The following is an 18396-nucleotide window of genomic DNA, read 5'->3' as shown; positions in this document are numbered from 1 at the left end:
AGAAACACACATGCATGCATGCACACGTGCACACACACACACTCACTCACACTTACAAAACAAGGAGCTGGGGAGATGGCTCAGTGGTGGGTAAAGAACACTTTTCTCACAAACATAAGGGCCTGATTTGCCCAGAGTTTGATTTTCCAACACCCACATAGCAGGTGGGCATGGCCACAATTGCCTGTCAACCCAGTGCTGTGGGGAGCAGAGAACCACTGGGCTTGCTGGTTAGCCAGTCTGACTAAAATCCACATTTCAGGAGTCAGTGAGAGACTCTGGCTCAATGAAACAAGTGACAACAGAGGACACCACCATTCTTTTCTGCCCTCTGCGGTGATGGGGTATACCATATGCTCACACTTGTGGATACACCACACACATCTTGCCATACACACAATGCACATACTATACACATACATACATGCAAACAGAGGAGCATGAAAACAATAGCTGCACCCTTCACTCAGGATCCAGTCAGGGAACAAACAGCTTCAGGTATCATTAACAGGGTATTTATTTATTTATTGATTTTCCTTTTATTTATTTTTTTCTAGGGTTAAGGGTTAGGGATGGGGTTAGTCTTAGGTTAAGGTTAGACTAGGGTTTAGGGTTAGGTGTAGGTTAATTTTTGAGTTAGTGTTAGGGTTGGGGTTAGCGTTAGGGATGGGGTAGGTTTAGAGTTAGGGTTATTTTGCTGGTAGGCTTAGAGTTTCGAGTTAGGTTTAGGGGTAGGGTTATGGTTAGGGTTAGAGGTAAGTTTGAGAGGACATTTATTTTGGGGAATTGCCTAAGAACAAAATGGAGTGGTTGACAAGTCAACCAGGATGATCAGAGAATTCAGAAGATGTGGGTGTGATGATAAAGAGCTCTTATGTGAGAAGAGCGTTTCCCAGGCAGGAAACACCCTTCATCCCAAGCCGAGAGATACCCTACTCTTCAGTCTCCTGTCAGGGCTTCCCAATAGATGTGCCTATCAGGAAGCCAGTGTGCAAAGGAACCTGGGAATTGTAGTTTTTGGAGAAAGGCAGGGTATGATGCTAGCAAACACAATAACAGACATGAGTGAGGTACAGGAGCCAACCTCATTGGCCTTTTGGTAACAGTGTTAGGTCGAAGGAACCTCAATTGCAAAGGTCTTTAGGCAGGAGAATGGCTCATTCTGTTCCAAGCTGTCTCTGTCTGCCCAGTGCCTTTGCTCTTGCTTTCCGTTAGCTTAAAATGCTTCCCCAAGGGCTGGAGAGATGGCTTAGCAGTTAAAGCACTTGCTTACAAAGCCTGACATCCTGATTCCCTACATAAAGCCACGTAAACTACAGATGCACCTGGAGTTTGTTTGCAGTAGCTAGAGGCCCTGGTGTGTGCTCTCGCTCTCTTGCTCTCTCTCTCTCCTTGCAAATAAATAAATAAATAATATTTAACATGCTTCCCCTAAATATCCAAACAGCTGCCTCCCTTCACTTTCTTCTGGTCAGGCTTAACTACTCCCTTCCTCATTAGCTTGTTTAAGATGTGCCCTCCCTTAGTCAGAATCCCCTTCATCCTGATGGACTATCTACATTTTATTTTCGTTCTCTATTTCTTGTGTCACTTTAAAAAAATTATTTATTTGAGAGCGACAGACAGAGAGAGAAAGAGGCAGAAGAAGCAGAGAGAGACAGACAGAGAGAGAGAGAATGGGCACACCAGGTCCTCCAGCCACTGCAAACGAACTCCAGACGCGTATGCCCCCTTGTGCATCTGGCTAACGTGAGTCCTGGGGAATCGAGCCTCGAACCGGGGTCCTTAGGCTTCACAGGCAAGCGCTTAACCGCTAAGCCATCTCTCCAGCCCCACTTTTTTTTTTTTTGAGTGTTTCTGAGAATGGGAGCCAGGGAATTGTAGAGATGGCTTTAGAGGTTAAGGCCCTTGCCTGTGAAGCCTAAGGATCCAGGTTCGATTCCCCAGAGCCCAAGTAAGCCAACTGCACAAGGTGGTGCATATATCTGGAGTTCATTTGAGGTGGCTAGAGGCCCTGGTGCGCTCATTCTCTCTCTCTCTGCCTCTTTCTGTCTCTAAATAAATAAATAAATAAGAATTGGAGCCAGTGCTTCACACATCTAGGCAAGCACATTGCCAGTAGCTACATCCCTCGCCTTTCCTCTACGCCCTGCCTGTCCACTTTAGCAGGGCTCAGCTCCCAGAGGGCAGGCATTTTTGCCATACTGTCTGGGGTTTAGTAGTTGCTCAGGAAGTCTTCAGGCTATTCGGGACATTAGATCCACCACTTCTCAGAACCACTTTGCAGGCGAGGAAACTGAGGCATACCCGGGCAATCCTCGCTGGAGGGTGACTTAGGGCACAACCTGATTTTCGAAAGGAGACTGTGGGGAGCCTGCCTTTCCGCCCTCAAGTCTCCCTGGGCGGGGAAAGGCCTGAGTCATCGCCGCCTCCAGACGGCGGCGGCCGAGGGCCCAGGGCGACGGCGGCGGCGCGAGGTGACGCGGGGACGCCGGGAGGGGGCGTGAGTGCAGATTCGAACCCGCTGGGCGCCGGCTGCGGCAGGAGTGCGTGGGTCGCGGGGTGGGCGCGTGCACTGCGCCACCTCCTCCGAGCCCGAGGGACCCGCCCGGGCCGACCCGGGGACGCGAGAAGGTCCCGAGCACAAGTGCCCCGTTCCCCGAGTTCAAGTTGCGCGTCCCCTCGCTGCGGGCTCGCCTGCCCCTCGCGGCCTGGCCCCCGCGGCCCGGGGGACGCGCCCGGGAAACCCTCCGGGCTGCCCACGTGACCCGCGCCCCTCACCCCCAGCCAGGCGATCGGGTCTGCGGGCTGGCTGGAGACCCACCACTCTGGGCTGGCTTTCTCGCCCGGAGAGCACCAAGGGACCCTTTCCGTGGTCTCGGGTCCCCGAGAAGCAATAAATGTGCCGGTGGGCAGGAGCGTCGTGCGCTGCCCACGCCCCCCCGCACCAGCTTCGCTAGTTTTCCCAGGCTCTGGGTCCCCACAGTGGCAGGTGGGTGGGGAGATGTGCTCCCGCCCCCCCGGCAGCTTTGGTTGGGGAAGATGGACTGGGGTGTTCCCGTTTAATTAAGGGGGTTTCAGGGTGCTCTCAAGGTGGCCCGGCGAGTGCCACTGAGGTGGGGCGTGCTGAAGGGGAACCGGGACTCCGCTGGGGGCGGGGCCGGGGATGCCGCGGCGCTGGAGGAGGGGGTGGGGTGGTCCCCCATCACTAGAGGAGGTGACACGGGAAATGGGAAGGTGGGCTCCCATGGGAGCCCCCCGCCCCCCCCTGCAGGCTCCGGGCCGGCGCCGTGACGTCACAGTGGCTGGAAGTGCCCGGCGCGGAGACGCGGGAGGGGGTGGCCGAGCCCGCGCCTTATAAGCCGCAGCCCGCGGCCCCGAGTGTCCCCCCATCCCAGCCCCGACCACTCCTCGCCCCATCCTCCCCCCAGTTCCCTGGGAGGGGCGGTGGGCATCTGGGTGGGGAGCCTAGGCACAGAGCACCTGCCTGGATGGTGACAGGGCATGCATGCATGAGACCGGGGCGCGACGATGTCGGTTCCTCTCCTTAAGATCGGGGCCGTGCTGAGCACCATGGCCATGGTCACCAACTGGATGTCGCAGACGCTGCCCTCGCTTGTGGGGCTCAACAGCACCGTGTCCCGCGCGGGCTCCTCGGAGAAAATCGTGAGTGACTGTCACGCGTGGGGGTGCTCCAGGTGGGAGGGGAGGGGGCGTGGTACCCACTGCCACCTCTGCAGCCCCCAGGGGCACCCCTGTATCTCCAAAGTTGTATCCCGCAAAGTGGCAGGCATCAGGGACGAAGGGGTGTCCTCCCTGGAGGATGTGGTCTCAGTGGGTCTGGGGCTGGACGCAGGTACAGGGACCCCTGAGCGCGCGCCCCTCGAAGCCCAGCGATACTCTGGTTTTGATCGTGGCCTTTCATTGGCAGCATCAATGAGGGGAGAGGAGTGCCATCGAGGTACTAAACTGGCTCCAGCCTGGGGTGGAGGCGGCCAGGGCTGCAGAATTTCTCCCGATCCTGTGCTGAGTGGGGTGCAGCTAGGAGATTTGGGGAGGCTGAGAAGGTTCCCTAGAGGTTCTGCCGCCTGGGGTGGCTGGGGGCGTCTTGAGAGAGTCTCTGAGTGTTCCCTAGTTTCAGGGACTCTGCTTGCTTGTGTCCAAGTGTTACTGTGTCCTGTTTTGACTCTGTGGATCTAGATTTCTGGCACTCTGGCTTTGGGTCTTTTTCTCCTTTGCACTCTTCCCCAGGACCCTTCACCTTCCCAAGTGCTGAATATCTGATCTGGTCCCTAACTCACTCACCTCCAAAGGAGGACCAGAGCCGCGGGGGAGGGGGTTGAGCAGGACCAGTAGCCTAGACTACCTGCCTTCCTCCCCTTGGTCGCTTTTATCCTCTCTCCTCCCCCACCAGGGGGCTCCGCTGGGAGGCACAATCATTAGGGTTAATCACGACGGTCCTGTTGTCCCGAAGAGAGCGGACAGGGATCTTCTGTTCCAGTCTCTTCAGCTTCTCCCTGCCCCCCTTTACCCGCTGGGAGTTCCTCCAATCGTCATTGTTTTAGGAAGACTCCCCCAAACCATGTTTCCGACTCTCTCTTTCCATGCTGTGTTGTCCCAACTTCTCCACATCCCATCTCCAGTGAAGTCCCCAAGGACCATCATAACCCTTCCTTCTCGCCCCTCACATGGAAGACAAAAGCTTACAAGGGTTACAGGCAAGTAGGATCGGAGGAAGGTGGGGTCATGGTACACGGTGCCAGGTTTTGGCCAGCCCCTGGCCAGAGGTTGTACTGTGCCTTACACAGGTGTACGCTCTCAGACCCCCACCCTCAGACTTACAGCCACTGGGTGACACCATATCTCTCCCCTCAAGGGACATTGCGTGGGTGTACCCTGGTGTGTGTCTGTTCATGTGGTTTCGGAAGCTAGGAGGAGAAAGCTTAGCGCATTGCTGACATATGGGTGACTTGTGCTCTCCCATGGAAGGACACATCCGATCCTATGTGTGGGTGTGCCTCCAGGTGACTGTGTGGGTGTGAAGCATCTGACTGCATCTGCATCTGCATGTCGACTGTGGTTTGGGGTGTGTTGTCTGATTACATGTGCACATGCAAGTTTGTATACATGGTTATGACATAGCCTTCTTGCTGTTGCCATCAGAGGCCGGGACAGAGATATTGTTGTTGGAATCACAAGGATTCCCCTCCCCCATCTAAGAATTAGAGTCTGTGTAAATGGGTATGTATGTTATGTACAAGTGTGTGTGTATAAATACAAGCATATGGGGAATGTGTGCATAGTATGTGTGAGATGCTAAAGGTGTTAGGGTGGATCCTTGGAAGTGACTGTGACCTGAGGGTGCTCAAGAAAGGGTCTTGGATGTAGTAGTACATACCTGTAATCCCAGCACTTGGGAAGCTAAGGCAAGAGGATAGCCATGAGTTCCAACCTGTCATGGCTACAGTGTGACACCCTATCTCAAAAGAAAGAAAGAAAAAAAGAAAGAAAGAAGGAAAGAAAGAAAGAAAGTTGGTTGGGCTGGGAGATGGCTCAGCAGTTAAAGGTACCTGTTTGCAAAGCCTGAAGGCCTGGGTTCAATTCCCCAGTACATAAAGCTAGATGCATAAAGTGACTCATGCATGTAAAGCTCATTTGCAGTGGCAGGAGGCCCTGGCATACCCATTCCCTCTCCCTCATTCTCTCTCTCTCTCCTACAAATAAATATTTTTTAAGTCACAAGAGTATTCTAAATCTATATAATAATCTAGATTTTTCTTCCAATTTGCTCTGTGACTCTGGGCTGCTGAATGCATCTGTGAGCTACAGCTCCTTATCTATGAAATAGAATGATAATTCCTCCTCAGAGAACTCAGGCAACAGAGAACTACTGTTCAGATTTCCATCTATCTATCCTTCCTTCCATCTATCCAACCTTCCATCCATCTTTCTATCATTTCATCCATCTACCCTTTCTTCCATCTGCCCTTCCTTCTATACACCCTTTCTTCTACTCAGCAAGTCATACTTTCTTCCTTTCATCTAGCCATCTTTACACTCATCCTTTCATCTAACCTTCTGTCTTTCTCTCCCTCTCTCCCCCATCTACCCACCTATCCATTTTTCATTCCTTCTTTTCATATGTATTTACACCCATCCATCCATCCATCCAGTGCCCTGAAGTGGATCTATCCTCCCATCCTTCCATATATATTCATACACCCACCAATCTCTCTTTTCTTCAACTATCAATTATTCAACCATTTCTTATCTACCCTCCATGCACCCATTCTTCCAACACCAACATGTCCATCCATTCCAATACTACCAAGTGCCTCTTCTATGCCAAGCACATATGAATTTGAAAACTTCCAGAAAACTGCCTGTCAGGACAGATGATGCTCTGTTAGTGGTAGGATTTTGGGTCAGATATATCTATGTTTGAATTCGGGCCCTGAAGCTGTATGGCCTTGGGGGAATCATTTAATCTCTTTAAACTCCAGTTTCTTTAAAAATATTTAATTTATTTATTTAGAGAGAGATAATGGGTATGCCAGGGTCTATAGCCACTGCAAACGCACTCCAGATGCATGTGTCCCCTTGTGCATCTGGCTTACGTGGGGCCTGGAGAATTGAACCAGCATCCTTTGGCTTTGCAGGCAAACACCTTAACTGCTAAGCCATCTCTACAGCCTTCCATTCTATATTCTATCTATTCATCCATCTTTATAGCCATCCTTTTATCCTTCCATCCACCCATCCTGAGGACTTGGAATAGCAAATGGAAATGAGCAGGTACACAGTAGGGGCTCAGTAAAGAGGGACTGGAGGACAGGGTTCGAGCATCAATGTTGGAGAGTCTGAGGGTTGTAGAGACCTAAGCAATGGGGCTCCTCACCCTGTGACTCAGAATCTTTGGCTTTCCTTTGTGTGTGAGGAGAGGGGCACGTGTGTGTGGAAGCCAGAGGTTGACCCTCTTCATGTTACCTTCTGAGGATGTTCTCTCACTTGACCCTAGGACTCACTGATTCAGCTGGTCTAGCTGGTCAGCTTGCTCTGGGGATCCCATATCTCTGCCTTCAGTGTGCTGTGATGACAGGCACTTGGCGTAGCCACCTGGCATTTACATGGGTACTGTGGATCTGAACTCTGGTCCTCATGTTTGTGGACAAGGGCTTTACCCATTGAGCCATTTCTGCAAGCTGTCCACACCTTTGATGTTAGTTTTATTGAGCAGCCAGGGTGGAAAATCCCAAGAGGTCACATGATGTCATGTTAACAAGCACCCTCAACTCCTAGCAGCTTACTGCAGATCAGGTTTATTTCTTGCTTTTGAGATATATCCATCTTTGTGTCACCATAGTGGGCAGGCTCTGTCCTGGGATCCACAATGAGGGAGATCTCTTGTGACACCATCATGGTGGCAGGGAAGAGGAGATGACACAACAACCCCCACCAGTCAGTCAGTAAGGTTCTTCCCCAGAAGTAATGTGTAGTGCTTTTAATCACAGTCCCCTGGCTCGAAGTCTCACATGGCTATGTGCGAAATAGGATTCTCTTATGACTGGGACCATGGAAGAGAAGTGGTCAAATAAAGCCCCACTCTGCTAATTCCTCCCACTCAACTTAAATAAAAATTCACAGAGAAGGTGTCTCTAATAATTCACTCATTTATTTTAAAAAATATGTATTGGTATGGTGGCGCACGCCTTTAATCCCAGCACTCAGGAGGCAGAGGTAGGAGGATCGCTGAGAGTTCAAGGCCACCCTGAGACTACATAATGAATTCCAGGTCAGCCTGGGCTAAAGCAAGACCCTACCTCGAAAAACAATAAAAACCTTATTGGATTGAGGGTGTAGCTTAATGGTAGAGTGTGCAAAGCCATGGGTTCCATCCCCAGAACTACAGCATGTGCACGCGTGCACGTGCACGTGCGCGTGCACACACACACACACACATGCACGGCACCTTGTACACACCAAGCACCCAACACTGACCACAATATACAAAAAACTTTGTCCTTGGGGATGAGGAGATGGCTTGATGAATAAGGCATTTGTCATGTGCTTACCTGAGCTCAAATCTGTAGCATCCTTTTAAAAGTCAGATATGAGAGTGTGCACCTGTGATCCCAGTGCTGGGGAGGTGGAGACAAGGAGATCCCTGCAGCACTGCAGCCTCTATGCACACACACATGTGCATGTGCATGCAAACATGTATACATACCACATGCGCATACACACACAGAAAATAAATATTTGAGCTGGGCATGGTGGTGCATGCCTTTAATCCCAGCACTTGGGAGGCAGAGGTAGGAGGATCGCCGTGAGTTGGAGGCCACCCTGAGACTACATAGTGAATTCCAGGTCAGCCTGGGCTAGAATGAGACCCTACCTCATAAAAAGAAAGAAAAAGAGAGAGAGAGAGAGAGAGAGAGAGAGAGAGAGAGAGAAAGAAAGAAAGAAAGAAAGACTCTTAGAGTACTAATAGTGTAGGAAGAAGTGGGAGGTGGGCTGGAGAGATGGCTTAGTGGTTAAGCGCTTGCTTGTGAAGCCTAAAGACCCAGTTCGAGCTCAATTTCCCAGGACTCATGTAAGCCAGATGCACAAGGTGGCACATGCATCTTGAGTTCCTTTGCAGTTGCTGGAGACCCTGGTGAGCCCATTTTCTCTCTCTCTCTCTCTCTCTCTCTCTCTCTCTCTCTCTCTGTCCCTCTCAAATAAATAAAAATAAACAACAACAACAACAAAAAGAAGTGGGAGGTAGCACATATACTGAAGGATCTACACAAGGAGATTGCAAGTGTTCTAGAAAGGATGGGCTCCTCAATGATGGGGAGCTATTTGGATTGAGAGTGCTCCCGGATTAGGTGAAACGCTTTGGATTTAACCTGCAGCTCTGCCCCATCCTCCCTCTGTGCTTTATTCTTCTCTACTGCACTTTGTTGTTGCTATTGTGGCTTTGGTTTTGTGACACAGGGTCTCATGTAGCGTAGGCTTGGTTGGAACTCACTGCATATACCAGGCTGGCCTTGAATTTATGATCCTCCTATGCCAGCCTCCTGTGTGCTGGGCTACAGGCCTGCACCCTCACACTTGACTCTAAATCAGCATTTGTTGAGTGTTGTAGCCCCAGCACCTCACCTAGGAGCACACAGGAGGTGCTCAATAAGTACCTGCTAGATGAACACTTGGATGACCTAGCAGTGGAAGGATGAGACTTTCCTTGGAGTTCATAGTTTCCTCTTGAAACTTCTGGGGCACAAGATTGGAAGTCAGGAGAGCAGGGCAGAGGGGACAACACTTCACCAGATAGGGGATGATGGAAGCTGGGCCAGAGTCAAGGCCAAGGAGGGACAGATATAGGTTTATTGTGCACTTTAACCTCCTTTGAATATAGCTCAGTTGTGAGTTGCTTTACTTCTGCTCAAATTCCCTGGAATGTGAAGAAAAATGGGTTGAGCACCTGCTTTGCAGTTTGAATATGGACTACAAAAAAATAAGGGCTGAGGATGTTGTTTAGTAGTGCAGTCCCTTTCTAGAATCCACAGTGAGGGCTGGGGGCGTGGCTCAGGGGTAGAGCTCCTGTCTAGAATCCACAGTGAGGGCTGGGGGCGTGGCTCAGGGGTAGAGCTCCTGTCTAGAATGCACATTGAGGGCTGGGGGCGTGGCTCAGGGGTAGAGCTCCTGTCTAGAATCCACAGTGAGGCTGGGGGCGTGGCTCAGGGGTAGAGCTCCTGCCTAGAATCCACAGTGAGGTGGGGGTGTGGCTCACAGGTAGAGCTTCTACCTAGAATCCACAGTGAAAGGCTCCAGGAACGTAGTTCAGCAGTAGAAACACTTGCCTAGTACATGGTCCATGAGGAAAAATAAAGATAGCCAAGTGTAATGTTGTACTCCTATAATCTCAACACTCAGGAAGCTAGAGCAGAATTATCAGGAGTTTGAGGCTGGCCTGGTCTGCACAGCAGAACATTGTCTCAAGAAAAGGAGGTGTGGGGCTGGAGAGATGGGTAAGTCAGTCAAGTGCTTTCTTTCAATTAGGAGGACCTTTTGTACCTGGTTTTATGTGGGTGTTGGGGAATTGAACCCAGGCCAGCAGGCTTTGCAAGAAAGCACCTCCAACTGTTGAGCCGTGTCCATAGCCCATGAATGGAGTCTTAAAGTGCAGGGAAATCAACTAATTGCAGGAGCAGCAAAAAGAAAGGCCTGGAGAAAAGGGATAATAGTAATGTTGTGGGTACAAAGGCTCTGGGATGGGCTATGTTGAGTGTCTGTGAGATCCAAGAGCACCAGGGAATTTGGCCTGAGGCACTTGGATTTCATCTTGATTATCACAGACTAGAAAACTGGAGCAGGGAGAAAGCAGACAAGGCTGACCATTGTGTTTTCCTTCTCCTTTCTTTGTGTTTTTCACAAGTGTGTGTGTCTGTGTGTGTGTGTGAATTACAGATGTGCATCACCACACCTTACTGATATGTGGGTGCTGGGAAACCAATCTCTGGTCCTCCTGCTTGCTAGGCAAGTACTTTACACATTGAACCATCTCCCCAGCCCAAATTATGGTTTTCTACATATTCAATTGTCAGGAAATCCATTTTTCTATATGGTGGCACATGCCTGTAATAACAGCACTTGGGAGTCAGAAGCAAGAAGATTGCCACAAGTTGAAGGCCAGGGTGGGCTACCTAGGGAGCACTTGCCTTTTCTGCCATGTGGTGGTGCACATCTATAATCCCAATACTCAAGGTGGACATACGAGGATCAAGATTTCAAGGCCTGGCACTCAGAAAGCAGAACTAGGAGGATCACCATGTGTTCAAGGCCAGCCCGAGACTACAGAGTGAATTCCAGGTCAGCCTATGCTAGAGCAAGACCCTACCATGTGGGAAAATAAATAAATAAATAAGTGTTCAAGACCAATCTTGACTACATAGAGAGTTTCAGAGCAACTTGGGCTCCATGGGACCTGTCTCAAAAACAACAAAGCAAAACAAAAACTGGCTGGGGAGATGGCTCATCAAGTAAAGTTGCTTGTTTTCAAAGCTGTTCAGCCTGTGTTCAGTTCCCCAGTACCCATGCAATCCAGATGCACAAAATAGTGTATGTAGTGACAATAGGCCCTGGCGCTCTTGCACTTTCTTTCTCTTTCTTTTTGTCTCTATCTCTGTCTCTCTCTTTCTTTCAAATGAATAAATAAAAATATAACTTAAAAAAGAGAGTGGGAAAAGGGAGGGAAGGTGAGAGTTACAGAAGGAGAGAGGGAGAGAAGGAGAAAAAGAGGGAAAGAGGAACGGAAGCAAGAAGGAAAAGAAAAGAAGCCAGCTCCTCTTAGCAAGCACCTACCTGGCTGGGCAAAGAAGAGTAGCTGTCTGGGGGAAGCCAAGTCAGTTTGTAACAGTTTACTGTGAGTTGAGTGTGTATGTATGTGTGTGTATGTGTGTGGGGGTATGTAGGCTGCCACTGGGAGGTTGGGCAGGAAGAAACAGGCATTGACAATGGGATAGAGTCTGCCTTGGTCCTGTCTTTGTTTTTCTCTGCAGATATCACTCTACTTTCAAGCCTTTTACACCTACCCATCTCTGTCTCATCTTCTCTCCCTCTTTCTCTTTCTCCCTCCCTCCCCATCTCTCTGCAAGAGTCTTTATGTCCCCCAGCCTGGGCCTGAACTCTTAGGCTGAAGATAGCCTCCTGCCTCAGCTTTTCAAATGGTAGCTGGATCTGTCTGTACTCCACCATGCCTGGTTTATTAGCTTTCTCTGCACACATACATACTCATGTGAGTGTGAGCATACAGACACCATGGATTGTACATTGAGGTCACAGGACAACTCTGGGTATCGGTTCTCCTTCCATTGTATTTGAGGCAGGGCCTCTCATGTATGCTGTTCACCCTGCTAGTCGGCCTGCCAGCTTCAGGGTGATTGTCCTGTCTCTGCTTCCTTCTCACCCTAGGCATGCTGGGATTACAAACACAGGTGCTACAGCATCTGCCTTTAGGTGTGTTCTAGGGATTGGAACAGAAGTTCCCATGCTTGCATGACAAATGCTTTTTGCGCTGAACATCTCCCTAGCCTGTTTCTCCTCATCTTCACTGTGTACCATGACATGTCATAAACACTCTGAACAGCCATTGGGTTCCTGTGGGTGACTGCCTCTGTATTTTGGGATCTAACACACTCTTAATCTCTGAATGTGTCTCGTCATCTCGTGTGTCCCTGCCTTTGTCTCCACATGCCTCTACCTCTGTATCTCTGTCATGGCTATCTCTCTATGGCTGTATGGGATTCACTCTCCCTAAGACCACAGGACCTTGATTGGGGTTGTGAGGGGGAGAAGGAGAAGTAGAAACAAGCTAGAAACCTTATACTCCGGAGACATTTGGAGACCTGGGTTGTGTGTTAGGGAGGATTATATGAGTGGGCAGGAGAAGCAGAGAGGGTCTGAGGTGTTTGGACCCTCTCTGATAGGAGCTGGAAGTGGGCACCCAACCTTCTCTCCACCCCCCATTGCCTCTCTCCCTGCTACCACTGTGCACTGGCTCCACGATGGGACAGCTGTCTGGCTCCAGCTGCCAAAGCTCATTTTGAACAAGGGAGATGATTGCAGGCATGATGGTGGAAGGAGGGGTGAGGGCCATGAGAATCAGGCGAGATTGTTGCTGCTGCTGCCTGCAGGTGGGTGGCAAATGGGGTAGCATGTGCCCAGGAGATGGGGAGGCCAGGCAAGTGAGGCAGAAAAAGGCAGAGGGACATTTGTCTGCCCAGACCGTGAGTCCATCTGTCCCTACTTCTGGTCCTCCCTATTTTGAAGTTTCCCTGCCTGTGTCTCTCTCAGTATGTCTTTGCCTCTGTTTTCTCTGTTCCCACTTTCCCTGCCATTCTAGAACAATGTCTCCATCCCTGTGGTTAAGACTCTACCTGTCTCCACTTGGCCCTCAGCACCAGTCATTACCAGAAGCACAACCAAGGTGCCAGCTACAGCCTTCTTTTTCTTGCCATCTCTGCCACACTCCAGGGCCCGAGACAGAGGTGACAAATCCCCAGGAAATGGATGGAACCATGTCCTTCACTAAAAGGATATTTGCACAGATATCTCAATTAGGAGTCATTAATTAAGTGAGCCACTTTGCCTGCCCTCTCCCCCACCCTGCAGTCCCGCAGCCTCCTGGGAGGGAACCAGCTAATGAGCGGGTGGCAGAGAGCAGAGCTCAGCCTGTCTGGATGTTTAATTCATCAAAGTCTGCATCCCAGCTGCCCCATCAATTCACCCAGGAGGAAAAGGTGGCCAGGATGTGTACACTCAGGCAGAAGATGGAGACCTGTCTGAACCCCAGAGCATGCTTGGGCACATGTGTGTCTGCAGAAGACTGCCCCTGTGTGTCAGGGTATGTTTGAGCATGTCTCCTGGTAGGCACGCACTTTTGTGCATGGGGAACCCGAGATCATCAGCATGGAGAGCTGATGGGACTTGAAGTGTGTCAGAGTGTGTCTCTCATGTGGGATGGCTGAGCATTGCCAGGTGTGTCTGAGTGTGTTGAGTTGCAGTGTGGCATGCATAAGGTGCTTCAGTATGTATACAATGTATGAGAGTCTCTCCTGCCATCACTGTGTGTCTGTGAATTCTTGTGATAGCAAGTAAAGCATCTCTCTCTAAGGGCTTGGCAGGGCCCTGTACACGGAGGGCAAAGACAGGATTCACCTAGTCTATAGCTTCCAAGAGATTCAGTGAGGGTTGCCAAATAAATGCATCAAATCTTCAGATCCTGCAACACTGGTGGGTCACAAGGGTAGATCTCCAGTTTTGTTTATGCTGTTTAAAAATCTATTTTTATATTTTGTTTTCATTTATTTATGAGAGAGAGAAAGAATGGGCATTCCAGGGCCTCTAGCCACTGCAAATCAACTCCAGACACATATGCTACCATGAACATCTGACTTATGTGGGTACTGGAGAATCAAACCTGAGTCCTTAGGCTTCACAGGCAAGTACTTTAACACTGAGCCATCTCTCCAGCCCAGTAAGTTTTAAAAATTTATTTATTTGCAAGAAGAGAGAGACAAAGAGAATATATAGAGAGAACAAGAATGGACATACTAGGGCCTGTAGCCACTACAAACAAACTCCAGATGCATGTGCCCATTTTGCATCTGGCTTCATGTGGGTACTAGGGAATTGTACCCAAGTCATTAGTCTTTGCAGGCAAGTGCCTCAACCACTAGGCCATCTCTCCAGCCCTGTTTTTGCCTTTTTTGTTTGTTTGTTTGTTTTTTGGTAGGGTCTCACTCTAGCCCAGGCTGACCTGGAATTCACTATGTAGTCTCAGGGTAGCCTCGAACTAATGGTGATCCTCCTACTTCTGCCTCCCAAGTGCTGGGATTAAAGATGTGTGCCACCATGCCCAGCTCTGTTTTTGCTTTTTTGAGACACAGTCTCCCTATGTAGCTCAGAGTGGCCTTGAATTTGCAATCCTGCTGGGTTTATAAACATGTTTTCCAATGCTCTGTAGGATATTACCTCTTTAATTTCAGTTAATTAATGTATTTGAGAGAGCAAGAGGGAAAGAAGCAGACACACACACACACACACACACACACACACACACACACACAGAGAGAGAGAGAGAGAGAGAGAGAGGGTGGGGGGAGAGAGAGAGAGAGGGAGGGAGGGAGCGAATGAGTGTACCAGGGCCTCCAGCCACTGCAAACAAACTCTTGACACATGCACCACCTTGTGCATCTGGCTTACATGGGCCCTGGGGAATCAAACCCAGATCCTTTGGCTTTGCAGGTAAATACCTTAACCACTAAGCCATCTCTCCAGCTCCCTATTTTTTTTTTTAAGGCAGGGCTTCATTTTAGCTCAGGCTGACCTGGAATTTACTCTGTAGCTGCAGGCTGGCCTCAAGCTCATGGTAATTCTCCATCTCAGCCTCCTGAGTACTGGTATGTCAGGTGTGCACCACCATCTCTGGCCTAGAGTTCCTCCTCTTGATGTACTGTTCACTTCTTCATCTTTTGTGACTTTCTTTCCCCAGTGCATGGCTTTGGGCTCTACTGTTCTCCATGACTATATGCTTCTCTTTTCTATTTACTTCCTATTTATAAAGCCACTAGGATAATGCCTAACCAAAGACTGGGGCTCTGGGGTGTGATTAAAAGGGTGAGTCAGTCTTCAGGTAAGGACAGGCATGATGATGAGGTCCTGAGTGTGAACCTCAAAAAGCCTTAGTATGACAAGTCTATACATGCAGATGAAGCCTTCATTATGACAACTGGTGACCCAGCCGTCAGTGTGGAGCCCATTGTACAGTGACATCTGGAGACATAGCTCTCACTATGGAGCCCATCACAGTGACACGGCCTTTAGTTACGGTGACATCTGGAGAACCAACCCTCAGTGTCGAGCCCATCACAGTGACATGGCCTTCAGTAGTGACACCTGGAGATGCAACCTCAGTGTAGAACCCGTCACAGTGACATAGCCTTTAGTACAGTGACATCTATGGACGTGCCCTAAGTGTACAGCCCCTCACAGTGATGTGACCTTAGTTTAGTGACATCTAGAAATGTGGCCCTCAGTATAGAGTCTGTCACAGTGAAGTGGCATCTGGAGATGTGGCTTTCAGTGTGGTAACTGGGTAGTACTGTCATCATCCTATCTTGGGGTCTAGGGAGGTGGTTCATTGGGTAAAGTGTTGGCTGTGTAAGCACTAAAACCCTGAGTTCAGATCCCCAGCACACACAGAAGATCCAGGCTCAGTGGTGTGTGCCTGTAAACCCAGTGCTAGGAAGGCAAAGTCAGGAGGACCCTTAGGGCTTACTAGCTAGCTACTCTCGCTAGATCAGTGAGCTCCAGGTTCATTCAGTAAGACCCCCTACCTCACATAATAAAGTAGGAAGTGGTCGAAGATGCTGCCTCTGGCCTCCATCAGCATTTGCATATGCGCACATATGAGCAAAAATACACAAACACACCCACACACCAAACAAAAACCAATAAAAATAAAAGTTTAAAACAAACTTGTCATGGCCTGTGATTTGGTTCTGTAGTTAGATGTTTGCTGAGATGTGGTGTAGGGAAAGGAAGAGGAATTACTTCTTTCTGGGTGTGCATTCTCTATTTCAGGATCACAGGCATCTCCATTCCTCCTGGACAGGCTGTTCCATTAGCCCTTGTAAGTAGCATATGACCTCAGCAGAACACCAAGCTTACTAGTAAAGCATAAATTCTGCAAGAATGTTTTGGAATTGACCTCAATTCTAATGAGTTAGCTGGGGGGACCTAAGAGGGCATGTGACAGACTGTATACAGATGTCATTCCTGATTGAGACTGGGATGGGAATGTTCAGGTGAAGCCAAACATGATGATGCATATCTGTCATCCCAGTACTCAGGAGACAGAGGCAGGAGGATCGGAGGCATCCTCAGCTATATAGCAATGTCTAGGCCAACCTGGGCTATCTGAGACACTGTGTCAAAAAAAAACAAAAACAAAAAACACCAAACAGACAAACAAGAAAAAGTACAAAAAATAATGTTTGGGTCATAGATACAAGCAGAAGACACAAATGAATTTAGAAATTAGAAATGGATGGACCCAGTTTTACTGTGTGTGTGTATGTTTGTATGGGTATGTGTCTGTAGGTATACATGCACATGTATATGTGTGTATGTGGACACCAGAAGACAACCTCTGATGTGGTCTGAAGGCACTATGAACTTTTTTTTTTGTTGTTGTTGGTTTTGGTTTTTCGAGGTAGGGTCTTGCTCTAATCTAGGCTGACCTGGAATTCACTGTGTAGTCTCAGGGTGGCCTTGAACTCATGGTGATTCTCCTACCTCCGCCTCCCACACCTGGCTTACTATGCACTTTTTGTAGGGCAGGGTCTCTCACTGAACCCAGAACTCACAAATTAGTCTAGGCTGGCTAGCCAGAAAGCTCCAGGGATCCTCCTATCTTCACATTCTCCAGTGCTAGGATTATAAGTGCTCAGCCACACATGGCTTTTTTTTGTATGTATGCAAGGTCTCAAAACTCAGGTCCTCATGCTTTTGAGGCAAGCGCTTTACTCACTAAGCCCTTCCCCCAACCTCTAGAACTGCAGCAGTTAATCACTTTGACTCTGCTCCACTTTCATTTTCCCACCCTGGTGAATTGGCTGTGTGTTACTTTCTTTGTTGCTCTGACTGAATACCTGACAAGAAGCAACTTAAGGAAGCAAGGAGTTATTTCTGCTTACAGTTTGGGAGGATATGGTCTTCCATCACAGTGGGAAGACATAGATGGCAGCAAGAGTGGAAGGTGGCTGGTCACATTGTGTCTGTGCAGCTAGGAAGCAGAGTAGATAGGAAGTGGGATCCGATTATGGAATCCCAAGGTCCACCCCAAGTGACCCACTTCCTCCAGCAAGGAAGGCTCTCCCTCCTAAAGATTCCACAGCCTTTCCAAATCAGTTCTACCAGTTGAGAAACAAGTTTCCCCCCCCCCCCATGTTGCTCACATTCTTTTTCTCTGATCTTGGGTTTTTTTTTCTCCCCCACCCCCCACAAGGTAGGGTTTCACTCCAGCCCATGTTGACCTGGAATTCAATATGTAGTCTCAAGGTGGCCTTGAACTCACAGCGATCCTCCTATCTCTGCCTCCCCAGTGCTGGGATTAAAGGCATATGCTACCATGCTTGGCTGAGAACCAAGTGTTCAAACATTAATCTGTGGGGGGAAATGCACATTCAAACCACACAGGTGATTTCATTTTGTACCAGCTAGTGGAGACTAGACCCCTGAGGCCTTGAAGCCCTGGATACAGCTTCCTATATGAATTCATGTGCTCCCCTCCTCTGGTTGACACAGCAAGTTTATTCCCACCTCAGGACATTTGGGAAGTTTGCACTTGTAATGCCTTTTTCACACTTTTATTATGGCCAACTCCTTCTCCAAGACTACCCCTGTTTAGGTGGATTTACATTCAGACCGTCCTCCTGAAAGGAGCACTGGAGATAGAAGAAATGATAGAAGTGGTCACTCGTCCATTCACTCATTATTTTGTTCACTCAACAATTTCTGATTGATTGCCCAGAATCAGATTCTGTTGTAGAAGCTGAGACATAACTGAATATTTTTTTTCCAGGTTGGGTCTCACTCTAGCTTGGGCTGATCTGGAATTGTAGTCTCCGGGTGGCCTTGAATTCATGGCAATCCTCCTACCTCAACCTTCTGAGTGCTGGGATTAAAGACGGACGCTACCACACCCAGCTCACAACTGTGAATATTTTGTCAGCTTTAATTTTGTGTGTGTATTATACTAGAGACACAAAAAAGCATGTAACATGTAATAAACACCATCAAGAAATTTACAGAGCTGCCTGGTCTAGGGATGTAGCTCAATTGGTAGAG

At 49.0% G+C, this 18396-nt stretch overlaps 1 protein-coding gene across 3 annotated transcripts in view; it reads left to right on the top strand.

Moving 5' to 3' along the window:
• Olfm2 (olfactomedin 2) overlaps positions 1–18396 on the top strand; it is a 112478-nt gene that overhangs the window by 17360 nt on the left and 76722 nt on the right. Inside the window, exon 1 of one of the 3 annotated variants that reach the window (XM_004667441.3) lies at positions 3430–3666. The exons of the other annotated variants lie outside the window; for them this stretch is intronic. Within the exon in view, the coding sequence (XP_004667498.1) occupies positions 3532–3666 (135 nt within the window). The 5' untranslated portion in view covers positions 3430–3531. Of the gene's footprint in view, positions 1–3429; positions 3667–18396 lie in introns of those variants that run through there. 3 annotated transcript variants of the gene reach the window in all.

The sequence above is a fragment of the Jaculus jaculus genome, chromosome 2 (assembly GCF_020740685.1).
Source record: "Jaculus jaculus isolate mJacJac1 chromosome 2, mJacJac1.mat.Y.cur, whole genome shotgun sequence".
NCBI classification, from domain to species: Eukaryota; Metazoa; Chordata; class Mammalia; order Rodentia; family Dipodidae; genus Jaculus; species Jaculus jaculus.
This window is presented reverse-complemented; position numbering and strand designations above follow the sequence as displayed.